The sequence below is a fragment of the Euleptes europaea genome, chromosome 11, assembly GCF_029931775.1.
Source record: "Euleptes europaea isolate rEulEur1 chromosome 11, rEulEur1.hap1, whole genome shotgun sequence".
NCBI classification, from domain to species: Eukaryota; Metazoa; Chordata; class Lepidosauria; order Squamata; family Sphaerodactylidae; genus Euleptes; species Euleptes europaea.
The window spans coordinates 53,179,569-53,192,732 of NC_079322.1; the positions used below are offsets into that span (position 1 = coordinate 53,179,569).

Here is a 13,164-nt window from a genome sequence, read left to right on the forward strand (position 1 = left end):
CACTCTAAATATGTTCTGCTGCTTTTTGCTCTGGGGGCAACAGAAGCAGATAAAATTCTGCAATTAAATCAATAACATCTGTGCTAAAATATAAAACCATACATCAAGGCACAATGGTTGATGCTACAAAGAAATTCCACCTCAGCAGTCCTAATATTCCATCAGCATTAATGTAAAAGTGGAAACATTATGAATTGTATCTACATACAATTTAACAGCTGGGTGATTTTTAATTTGCTTTCCTGTTCCCAGTTTTTCACTGAATAAACCTTACTTTGTTGTAATGTAAATATTCTGTATGAAGATGATGACCACTTCTACTTACTCGATAAACATAGCTTGATTCAGACATTAAGTGAAAAATGTACCAGTATAGCTCATTTGTTCTGATTAGTATCTCAGAGTAAGAGCAACAAAGGTCACAGATGACTCTAAATGGTAAATAGATGACAACAGCAAGATCAGACACGCAGCAAAGGAAGTTAAAAGCAGAAAATGAGGATATATTATGAGAAGGGGAGAGTAGGTAACTGAGTACAGTGAACAATATTTGCAAGACAATAACCAAAAGAGTGCAAATTTAGGAACTAATTGTGCTAAAAGAAAGCAGTTCAGTCAGAGCTGAGGCCTGATGCAGAGTATCAGTACTAGTATACCTAACAAAATGTGAAGTACCATTTTAGTATGACTCTTTGGTTGCCATTTGACAAATCACACAAGCAGAGAAAATTCCCATCTCCTCCACAATTTCTCTGACTAGCGTGATGGGAGAAACTGGAAGCAGAGCTCAGACACACATTGTTTTATTGTTCCCCAATAAACTCCTGCTAGGAAGCTGCTCTCTTTATGGCTTAAACAAGTAAAACCCCTACAACCCTATTTAATACATTACAAGCCATCAATTGAATGCCAAAGGTGTGTGTGTCTAGATATATATATAAACTGGGGTCACCTGTTGCATTTATCGCTAAGCCCTAATTTCCTTCCCCCCATTAAGTTATCCGTTTTAAAGGGCACTACGTAGACTGAGGACTTGTACCTGCCCCTAACACTGCCATGAAATCCTGGCCCCAATGAGTTTTGCCTCCAGGGCAGGAGGGAGGGAAACAGTAGGAGGCAAAAATATCCCTGGGAAGGGCACTGGTGCCTGCTTTTTAAAGAAACCAAGGGAGATACAATAAAATTATTGCGAAGAACACAAATGCCCATTTTGCCTGGATCAAGTAGACTCCCTAGTCCACATTGTTTTAGCATATTCACAAAACAATATTGCATGAAATAAATATATCACTCCCTGGATAAAGCTGGAAATGACACTTTTTGAAAAGCAGATACTGCTATCAAGTAGATTGGTGAACTGCGTGAGAGATGTGGCAACTTTTCTCTTTATAGCGTCAAGAAAATAATAATCTTCATTTCCCTCCCCCATGTAAAGTGTGAAATGGCAGATGAATAGCCAAGGGCTGTAACATCTAGGGAAAGAAACCAGGTTTTAAGGCTGACAATATTGTTGTGGTTGCTTAGAAAACTCCACAATGGCCCCAGATCTCAGAGGGCATCCATTCCTTAAAGGTACATACGCTGCTTCTTTTATTTTGGGGGGAGTTAACCTACCCATTTTTTTTAATTTCCAATTGGACGTTTCTCATGTTTGGAGAAAGCTTTGTCTTGTCTTTTCATGGCTCCAATCTCCGGATTTAAATATCCACAGGTGAGGCCATGCTGAAAATTAGTTGTATTGATGGTGCTATGGAAAGAGTGGCAATTGATTGAAAAACTAATTCATAAAGCTATCCTGCCATGACTTAGCAAAAAAAAAAAGACTTAGAATATCTCAAAATACAGCAAAACACATTTATTTGGGAAATTTAATAAAAAGTAGATGTCATTTCGAAAGAAAGTGAAGTACCAATGAATTGCACACCCATAGCTGAGCCTTTATGTAAAGGTCCATACAACAGTAAGAAGAGCACACTTGCTTAATATCTTCTTTAAAAACTTACTAGCCTGCACACACACACTCCAATTCCAAATAGGTAGTTTCTATGCAACAGGTATCTATCGTTACAGCTGAGTAATATACACAGAATCTTAAATCATAATAATTAAGGAATGAAGTCAGTATAAACCTCTCTTGTTAAATCTATCAGATCATGTTATGCGCAGACATGCCTCAAAACCAACAGAAGATTGTGGGAGGGGGAGGAGAGATATCCATTCTTTCTTCTTCCACCCACATGCCAGAATGTTGTGTATGTGACAGAACGCTGGGAACTGGCATATTTATAGACACACACACAACCCACATTGAAGCCTGCATATGTTGAGAATAGATCTACGTTCCTGTATGCTACTGAAAGTTAGGTGACAAACTACATTTGTACTGAATTTCAGTGCATTTGCTTATTATGAAGTATCCTAAGATACTGAGTCAGTCATTCAGACCCAAGTGTTTATCTGTCATGTATATAGTGTTTGTGTATATGTACTTCAACAGACATGCCTATTGTTCATATTTACATCATCTCAGCTTCAATACAGCTATAGCATTAACTACTTGCAGAGCAGTCACAGTATGCCAGAAGTGATCATTAGAGTTACTATATGCATATAGTATACCTTAACTCCATAAATGTACAACACTAACTAGTTCATTACCTAGTTCATTATTTAGAAATGTGGAAAAGAAACAGGGTTTCACCCTTTTCTCCTCATCGCTTCCACAATCCTGTGCACTCAACCAGTTGACAAGGTCAGTTCAAACATGCTCATTTCACTCTCTACAAATGCTCTCAAATGTAGAATGTTTACATTTACTAATTACCGTATATACCCATGTATAAGCCGACCCGCGTATAAGCCGAGGTGCCTAATTTCTCCCCAAAAATGGGGAAAAATTAGGCACCCGCGTATAAGTTGAGGGTCGGCTTATAACCCCTCCCCCCCGCAGGCTTACCTGACAGGGCTCCCGGCGAAGGCGGTGGTGGTGGCGGCGGGCCCCCCACAGGAGGCTTCCAGGGCGGGGGGAGCCAGGCGCGCCCGGTGGCGGCAGCTGCGCGGCCTTGGAGCGGCCGCAGCAGGCTTCCCCCGGCCCTTCCAGGGCGGGGGGAGCCAGGCGCGCCTGGCGGCGGTGGCTGCGCAGCCTTGCAGCGGCAGCAGGAGGCCCTCACAGGGTGCTCCTGGCCGGGGTAGCCGCATGGGCTTGGCAGCGGTGGCGGCGGCGATGGCGGTGGCGGTATCTGACAGCCCGATAATACAGTATGTGCACTTTAACAAAAGGCCCACAAAATAAAGCCATAAAGGGTTAGAAGTGCCAAGCTAAGTTATGCCTCTAAATCCAAGTCAAACAGGAAGGGTGGGAGAACATAATGGTAGCTTCCTTTTGCCTGCCTGGCTAGTTCCTGAATTTAAAATTCAATACTAACTTAAGTAACTTCTCTTCTTGCTATCTCCAAACCCTAACAAGATCCTTCCTACTCAAAGCAACCTAGGGATGTCTCTCCTTAAATTCTGCATGGGATTGACAAGACACTATTCTTCTGTCATCCTTAATAAGAATGTTCTAAACATTACTATGAAACACACCGGTAATCTTGAAAGTCAGCCTTCAGAGGAAACTCTCTAGGTCCCTCTGGTCTATCATTCTACCTGTTTGCATTGCCTGAATCCCAGGGTTACTAGCAAGATTTTACTTTGAGCCAGCCTACATCGAGTAGGTTGCAGTCATTAGTGGAAACTATGCTGCCTGTGTGTCCATAAAGGGGTTTTTCCTTAAGTGAACCTGTCCTTCACGTTTGTTTTCTATGCCCCATGAGAGACAGTAGCCATGTAGGATGAGTTCTTACACTGTGCCATCTTTAGGGCAAGTATTTTAGTTGGTATGTTGTATATTTTGATATTCCACTTGATTGTAAATAAACAGGTCACAATCATTCCCTATGCAAGAGTTCAGTGTCTGCAAGCAGAGAGATCAACGAGGATTTTAGCCCTGCTCCTCCCCAAGAATTAGATTTAAAGTTTTACAAGATGAGAACATGAAAGGAGGACTAGCAGTACCCAATATGAATTTATATTATCAAGCAGCCAGCCAGGTTTAGACTGTGGACTGAATTTAAAAAAAACACAACCCAAAACAATAAAATTAGTAATGGCAGATTTGGAAGAAGGCTTACACAACTATTTATGGATTTTTAAAGAAATTACAATGCAAAAGAATTTCAAGACACATGGAAAGCATACTATTCATATTATTCTTAAAAAACGAGGAGCAGAGGAGGATGTAAGTGAAATAACATTTATGAATTATTAATAATCCAATTATTATATTGTATTAAAAAGGTGAGAAGACGGGAACATTTAAATACACAATAGAAGATGACAATAACATATGAACCAAATTTTCAATACTCTGGAAATAATTCTTGAAATTTTTGTTTAGATTCATAATAATAATCATTACTTTTAAGTTTCTTATTTATAATCATTTATTCTATAGATTCTATAATATTCTACAATATTATTATTACTGTATTTCACTGTATAGTGTATTTTATGTATATATATTTTTCTTTGTAAGAAAAGGATCTAAGTCTTTACTTTCTATTTTATATTTTTCTTTTTCTTTTAACTAATAAACATCTTAATTTTTTTTAAAGACTCAGGATTGTTTCAAAGCTGTGAAACTCTGAGAAAAAGCAAATTCAAGAAACAGCAGATGGACACCATTACTCTTTTATGGAGAGTTTAATGCTAGCATTAACAGTGGAGTAACTAATCCCTGTTGTAAACTTTTGTGATTTCTGGGGGTGGGGAACGCATCGCCTTTACTCATAACTATGCAAGTGATACCTTGTGGAGTCAGATCCATTCCAGAACAAAAAACTATAACCCCCCGAGTGAGATATCTGTAGCAGATCCAATTTAGCATTAGCAATGCGATTTCTGTTCCACATATAAAAATGTGCAGCTTGCTACAAAGGGCTGCAATCTTACTCTGATTTCCCTTTTTGAAAAACAGAATAAATTCAGAAGTTTGCTATGTACTGGATCTAGCAAGAACACAATGAAAAAGAAGGGGGAGGCAAAGGAAAAACCAGAGTACAATAGGACCATGCTTCTCAAATTGTTCCTGGAACTCACACTCATTTTTAATATTTATAAATTTGCACATATTGTGCAGAAACATGCATAGATTTGCTACCAAACCCCGCCCTCCTCAGGCTCCGCCCCTAAAACTTCCCGCCAGTGGCGAAGAGGGACCTGGCAACCCTACACATTATGTTTCCCTTCTGCTTGATGTTTAATCCTTGTCATTGAAACTATTGCCCATAGACACTGCAGAACTTGTAACAGTGATGCTTAAAGAAGATGTTGCAAAATGATTTCAATTTAAAAGGCTAAAAGAAAGCCAAGAAAGTGTGCTTGCAGGACAGTGTCAGTTTAAATAAATGATCTGTGGCATTGTGGAAATTTCTACCCTTTCTCACCACTAAAGTAAGGTCAGCGATATTCTTTGGGTACACTGCTCTTTCTACATTTTAATTTTTTTACTTCTCTTTTATAGACCCTCCCCCACCCCAAGTGCCTGAATATTATTCTCAGCTGCAAACTGCTACTAAGCTTGTAGCTAAGGCCTAAAATAACTAGTACATACACTGACCCCCCTCCCAAAAAAGTACCAATTACAAGCACTGCCTACACAGCAGGCATCTGTGCTCAACAATAATTGCACAATCCAAAATTCAAGCAAGGCTTCCAGAACTTCCATCTCTTTCTTTCTCATCTGAAGCTCTTTTCATCAAAATTCTATCGGCATGACAAGCTGCTCCTATGCACGACAGGTTGAGAAGAGAAGCAGCAACTGGGAATTTCTGAGCCTGAGGAAGGAATATCAGCCAGCTATCTGTTAATCTAATGGAACAATGGAATGGCAAGCAACCTTTATGTTTTGGCTTGCTTCTTTGGCCAGGACTACAAATATATAAAACAGACCTCATTTTGTGCCAAAGACAGCCAATTCCAACTTCCCTTTCTTCCTATCCCCTGGCCCAATGGAATTCTCAAAGTACACTGACAAAGTGATGTATTGTTGTAGGCATACCCTACTTTCTCTAGGCTTGCTCACAAATTAGTTGGCTAAATGTATGTGCATTCCTTTACAGTTTTAAGCCCAGATTTGCATTCATGGGATCGGATATGGCTGTCAACTGGTAAGATTTGTCACTTTTGCTAAAGCACAGTTAGAGAAATCTGAGGCATTTTCCCCAATTGAAATCATTCACTCTGTGCAGCATTATTATGTCTGCAGCGAACACTGAGACATACATTTGACATATATTGCCTGTCTCCCAGCAGTCCCTGTGATATGCAAAAAGGCATAACCAGGGTTCAGGGAACATTGGAAATACAAAGCCAAATAGGATTTTATTTATCTGAAATATTTATATCCCACCTTCTCTCCTTAAACTCAAGGAAACTAACAAACCAACAAGTTGCAAACATAAAACAAAATAACACTTCCTCAACAAGATAAAAGCACACCTCCAGTGCAGCCAGATCTGCCGAACAGTTTATCCTCAACCAAATGCACTCTGATATAAAGCTATTTTGTACAACTTCTTGAATGCAGAGAGTGAAGGGCCCTCCTTACCACTCTAGTAAGCCACGCCAAAGGAAGGGACCTACCACAGAAAAAGACTGGGACCTGATCAAACAGACAATCCAAGGAGTGGGTACCACAAGGAGAACACTGCCTGAAAAACATAGCTGGTTTATGGGAGTATACTGGGAGATGCTGTTCAATAGATGCAAGGGCCTTTGGCTGTGAAGGACTTTAAATATGTTTATTTTATTTATGGCATTCTTCCCAATGGGGACCCATACTCTCTTACACTGCTCTTCTCACCCCCATTTTATCTTCACAACAACCCCGTGAGGTAGGTTAGGTTGAGAGTGTGTAGCTGGCCCATGTTAAATAACAACATGCTATAATATGCTTAGCGGCCAATGACTTGAAAGTTCTAGTTATGCTTGAATTGCAAATTGCAGTATCCTCCTATTATACAAGCTGTTGGGTGTCTTCTTAAAATAGGGAGATTCCTCTCAACTTACCTCCCTTGAGGAACTGAGGCAAATAGTGGTAACAAGGAAGGAAGTCCTAGAACGTCTAGACAAACTGCAAACTAACAAATCACAGGGACCAGAAGGTATTCATCCTAGAGTTCTTCAAGAACTCCAATGGGAAATTGCTGAACTTCTAACAAAGGTATGTAATATGCCCCTTCGATCAGCCTCTGTACCAGAGGACTGAAGAATGGCCAATGTAACACCCATTTATAAAAAAGGTTCCAGGGGGGACCCAGGAAATTACAGGCAAGTTAGCTTAACGTCTGTTCCGGGTAAATTGGTGGAAAGCATTATTAAAGATAGAATTGTCAAGCATATAGAAGGGCAAGGTCTGCTGGGCAAAACCCAACATGGCTTCTGTAAGGGTAGGTCCTGTCTCACTAACCTATTAGAGTTTTTTGATTTCCAAAAAGCTTTTGACAAAGTCCCCCACCAAAGACTGCTAAACAAACTTCATAGTCATGGGATAAGAGGACAAGTCCTCTTATGGATTGAGAGTTGGCTGAAAAATAGGAAGCAGAGAGTAGGAATCAATGGTCAGTTCTCACAATGGCGGGATGTGAGCAGTGGGGTGCCTCAGGGATCTGTGTTGGGACTAGTGCTTTTCAACCTGTTCATCAATGACCTGGAGTTGGGGTTAAACAATGAAGTAGCCAAGTTTGCAGATGACACCAAATTATTTAGGGTGGTTAAACAAAAGCGGACTGTGAAGAGCTCCAGAAGGATCTCTGTGTACTGGAAGAATGGGCATTAAAATGGCAAATGAGATTCAATGTGAGTAAGTGTAAAGTGATGCATATTGGGACAAAAAATCCCAACTTCACATATACACTGATGGGATCTGTGCTGGCAGCAACAGACCAAGAAAGGGAACTTGGGGTGGTAGTGGATAGCTCAATGAAGATGTCAATCCAGTGTGCGGCTGCTGTAAAAAAGGCAAATTCCATGCTGGCCATAATTAGATGAGGAATAGAGAATAAAACTGCTGATATCATACTGCCCTTGTACAAATCTATGGTGAGACCACACTTAGAATACTGTGTACAGTTCTGGTCACCACACCTAAAAAAGGATATTACAGAGCTGGAGAAGGTGCAGAAAAGAGTAACCAAAATGATTAGGGGACTAGAGCATCTGTCCTACGGGGAGCGGTTAAGACGCTTAGGGCTGTTTAGCTTGGAAAGAAGGCGACTAAGGGGAGACCTATAAAATTATGCATGGTTTGGAGTGAGTGGACAGGGGCCACTGCAGCTCTTGGCAAACCTGCCCCCCCCCACCATCATGGACACTGGCGACAGGCCCAGTGTGCTACCCAGCCTCACCACTAAGCTTGTTGCTTCTTCTCCTCTCCCACTGCTGCTGTCATTTCCAGGTATTTTATTTGAATAGAATACCCCCAGGCATTACCCCAGCTGTCATCCTGCTATTACAACTGATCTCCAGCTGATAGAGATCAGTTCACCTGGAGAAAATAGCTGCTTTGGCAATTGGACTCTATGGCATTGAAGTCCCTCCCTTCCCCAACCCCCGCCTTCCTCAGGCTCCACCCCAAAAAACTCCTGCCGGTAGTGAAGAGGGACCTGGCAACCCTATCCCCAGGGCCGCCACGGCTGCCCCCACCCCCACCATCACCGGCAGGCCCAATGTGGCTCCCACCTTTGCCACTAGGCCCACTGCTGTTTCTGCCCCCCATTCCTGCTGCCAATGCCAGGGTCACCCCAGCTCCTGCCCACCCCACACCATTTCCACAAACCTCGCCATAGTTCCTCCCACTGCCACAGCTGTTGCTGGGGCTACAGCCCCATGTCTGCAGAAGTATTTGCCTTCTGAGTGGCCCCGACCTGCTGATTTAGATACCTGCAAATAGGGCCACACTTTGCTATTAGAATATATGATATACTTTGAAAAATGACTGGAGCAGTCAGCTGCTAAGAAGATATCTGTAACCTACCTTTAAAATCACCAGCCCACAGACAGTTGTGAAATTAAATTGCATTGTCCCACTTTCCAATTTCTTCTGATAGTTATGCATTCTAGCATCAAGGGGGGAAATATCATTCTGGAAATTCATCTGCTGTGAAATTCTGCCAAGCAGAATTGTCATAAGAGCTCTAAAATGTTTTCTGTTCCTTAACCTCTTCCAACATGACCCACAACAACCATCTTAGCCCCAAACTCTGGAGGTTTTAAATCTACGGTTAAAGAAATTGCAAACGAAAGGTCAAAGGAAATTAGTTTTGCAGCTCAAGTTTCAAGTTTGTGCAACTGGAAACTTAAAAGGGGTATAATAATGCGTTCCTGCTGATTACAGCTAACACATTGTATCTGTTAGAGCAAAACACCACCACAAAATTCACTCTCTGGTCAAGTTTATTTACTTTTCAATCAACTGAATCAAATGGAAAACTCTTGCCATATTTTCATCTCTTTTAGAATTTCTGCTAGCTTCAGAATAATAAAAGACCACTTATCTCAGCCCACTTTGTAGAACTACAATTAGTTCAGACTTCTTTTTATATTCCCAACATGGCCTTAAAAGTAATTTCTTACGCTTTATACATTTTTAACTTTATTAAAAATCTAGTCTGGTTCTCATTGCCCTTTATAGGTGTATCCCTCTTCATAAACACTTCTTCAAAGTGTTATGGTAGAATTAATAATAATAAAAGCAACCCTTGTCTATTGCTTTTATTCTGAAGTTGTATTTGAGGGAGTTTTTCTACCCATAGTTAACGATTCATTTTAAATACAGTGAAATGTGCCAGGAAGTATGAGAATTTCTCCTCCTTTGTGTGTTCATCCAAAAACAATGATCTTCTAAGGTTTAGCTCTCTATATTTGATTTTTTTAACCAGGAAACAAGTTTGCCTTGTCCTGAATTAAAAATGGGATAATTCCACTATTTTTTAAGCTTGTGAAATCAAATCTGAAGGTCTCTTCTTCTGGGACTTACAGATCTTTATATTTTATTACACTGGAAAAGCAAACCTTATCTAGGAGAAAATCAGATATTTTTATTGTCTCCATTGCACATAAGTAAAATCTACCACCTCCATTAACATTTCTGTTATGTGTTGCAATTTAATAAAATGCATCACAAGAAACCCTGTAAAATCCGACAATAATAACTAGGAGGATCCACAATAATAAATCTGGTTCTTTTTTTTAATTCCAGGTGTGCTTCAGATAGGCTGAACATGAAAAGCATTTCCATGTTTCAATTCATATTTTGTTTCTGCTTCTTTTTATCAACTGTTGTGGCGACTGCAGTCAACTTGTGATTAGGAGGAAAACTGCCATGATCATCTCCCTCCACATTCCCACATAATTATAAAATGATTTTGTAATTAATGGCTTTCCTACCAAAATCTGCCAGCTTCAACTCCCCAGTGTCACTGATCAGAAGATTTTGGGGCTTCAGGTCCCTGTGCAAAATGTAACGCTGGTGGGTGTACGACAGTCCTCGCAGCAATTGAAATAAAAACAACTGAAAAAGAAGGAGGAAAAAGACATTTATCTTTATGAATAGTTGGATGGAATTCACTGGTTTCCTATACAGTGATCAAAATGTCTACATTTGGGGGGCCCAGCTGCTTGCAACTTTTCTACAGTTACATTTTCCACACCAAAATTTATTTTTAAATAACCTTGAGTAAGAAAGAATTTTAAAAAACACATTTTACAGGAGTACAAGTCTAAATCACAATTTTCACAGCATTTACCTGTTTTAATAACCCACAAAGATAACTACAACCAGAAGACTGAATCAGTATCAAGCCACAATTATAGTTTGTTTACCGTATGGCCTTAGGGATTAGGTGGTAGCCTGAAGACAGATCTTCACTAATTACAGGAAACAACAGCATGTGAGAGGAGAACAGGAACAGATGAAGACGATAAAAAGGTTTGAAAAACCCAAAGGATTTTAAACCCAAATATTTTAAACAAGAACATTAAAGAACACCCTCATAATATGACTACAGGATATATTTTTTATTATTTTTCAGTTTTCTAAGACCACCTGATTATGGTACTTCATGTCTTCTCAAATCTCTAGCATTTGAAAATTAACTTTACAATTTATATCAATATGTCCAATTCTTAACATGGTCCTATCAATGGATACTTAAATCTGGAGACTGGGGCTATGAGCAGACAAGATAGATGCTTCAACAAACCAGGTTTGCAGAAAAATCTGAAATATAAAACAATGCATTGAGGAGTTAATCCCCCCCAAAAAGAGACAGTGTTGCTTTAAGAAACAAATGCCCTCAGTGGTCATTACTAGGCAACCACAACATAACTGCCAGGCTTCAAAGCCTTGGTTTCTATCAGTAAAAGGCAGGGTGAAGAGGCAGATCCCTTTTCTGGGGTGGTTTGGCCTTTGAAGGAGGACTCTTCAGGACCAGGCCTGGCAGCAGCTACTAGACAACTTGCATGACTCACCCAAGCCTGGCTGCTTGCTGCTGTTGAACAGCAGCCACCCCCCAAAACCCAGTGCTACACAGCAGTTAGAGTTTCAGACTAGGATCTGGGAGAGCCAGTTTGAATCCCTGCTCTGCAGTGGAAGCTCATTGGGTGACCTTGGGTTAGCCACACACACTCAGCCTAACCTACTTCACAGGGTCGTTGTGAGGATAAAAGGGAGGATAGAAGAATGACGTAAGCTGCCTTGAGTCCCTATTATGAAGAATGACAGCGTATAGTCGAAGCAAATCAATAATAAATAATAGCAGAAACTGAGAGGCATTTAAAAAGTAGCTTGTTGGATGGTGAGAAGAAAAGGAGGCAGGGAAAGTAAGGATATGGGGATTGCCAGGAGGAGGAAAAGAGTAAATAATGGGAGGGGGATACAGGGAAAAGTGAGGTTCCTCCACAAGTCCTTGAGGGTTCCCTATTGCGCAGCTGGCCCTTCCCAGCAGCCACCACTGCACAACTAGGCCCAGCCTAGCCTGGCAGCTGGAAAACACCGAGTTTTCCCAGGGAAAGACTGCTGAGGGGAGGAAAGGGGGAAAAGCTGAAGGAGGAGGCAGATTAAGGTAGGCTGGTTGATGGATGGGAAGGTCAGAAGGAAGCAGGAAAAGCAGAAAGACTATGGGGCCTTTCAGGAAAAGGAAAGAGGAAATAGTGGGGGTAAGGAAAATGAGATACCCTCTGCAAGCTGTTGTGGGTCTCCTGCTTGTTTAATTATAATTTCAAGGTGATTATGAAACACCCATGTCAAATAAGTATGTGAAATATTAGTCTGGCAGGCTAGAAAAATGCTATTGTTGCTCACTGTTGATTTTGGAAAATTGTTTTGCTTGTTACCCTCCAGCATGAGATATTTCATAAGAATACAGTTTTAAGATTATTATTAAATGGCAAGAGTATGGTTGTAAGTTACAGTACAACAAAAAATATTAGAAACTGTATAATAATTATATTTTCCCATTCATTTGCTGGATTCAAAACAAGAAATGTTCGCTATTTAGCTATTAACACTCATATGAAATTGTGAAACCTGATTATGGGGAGGAATAGAGTCACATGAAAAGTACACAGTGTCATATAACTGAAGATGCAACAATGTAATTACATTTCCTTTCCCTCTGCAAGCACACATTATAGTGTGACATTACCAACAAAAATTATTCCCAGATTTCAGTTTAACAGTTTGCCAGGAAAATGAGAGAGGGTAAAGAAATTTTAGACAATTAAGAACCCCATGTAGATAGCATTTCTTACACTTATGAATGAGTTGGAGTAGAACCCAAAGGGAATATTATAAATCTTTAGATTTAAATTACTCATGACAGAATGTGACAGTTTTTAAAACCAGTAACAAAACCTTCCAGCCTAGGAATAGGGAAGGGAGGATCTGTCATTTCTGGCTGAGAAAGCCTCATTCTTCCTAGCCACAGTGACAACCCTAAAAGGAATGCACCAATAATACCTGGCCTACATGATAAAACTTAACACATTTCTTGCTAGTGACATGAAGTCTAGCAAGAAATACCCACCATGCATACTTGATCGTTACAAAGGATGATATGTATT

General features: G+C 40.3%; 1 protein-coding gene across 2 annotated transcripts in view; it reads right to left on the reverse strand.

The window, feature by feature from the left end:
- Positions 1-13,164, reverse strand: part of CDK14 (cyclin dependent kinase 14) — a 242,454-nt gene that overhangs the window by 78,987 nt on the left and 150,303 nt on the right. For both annotated transcript variants that reach the window (XM_056857332.1, XM_056857333.1), the window contains one exon: positions 10,489-10,612. In XM_056857332.1, coding sequence (XP_056713310.1) covers positions 10,489-10,612 — 124 coding nt within the window. The remainder of the gene's footprint in view (positions 1-10,488; positions 10,613-13,164) is intronic.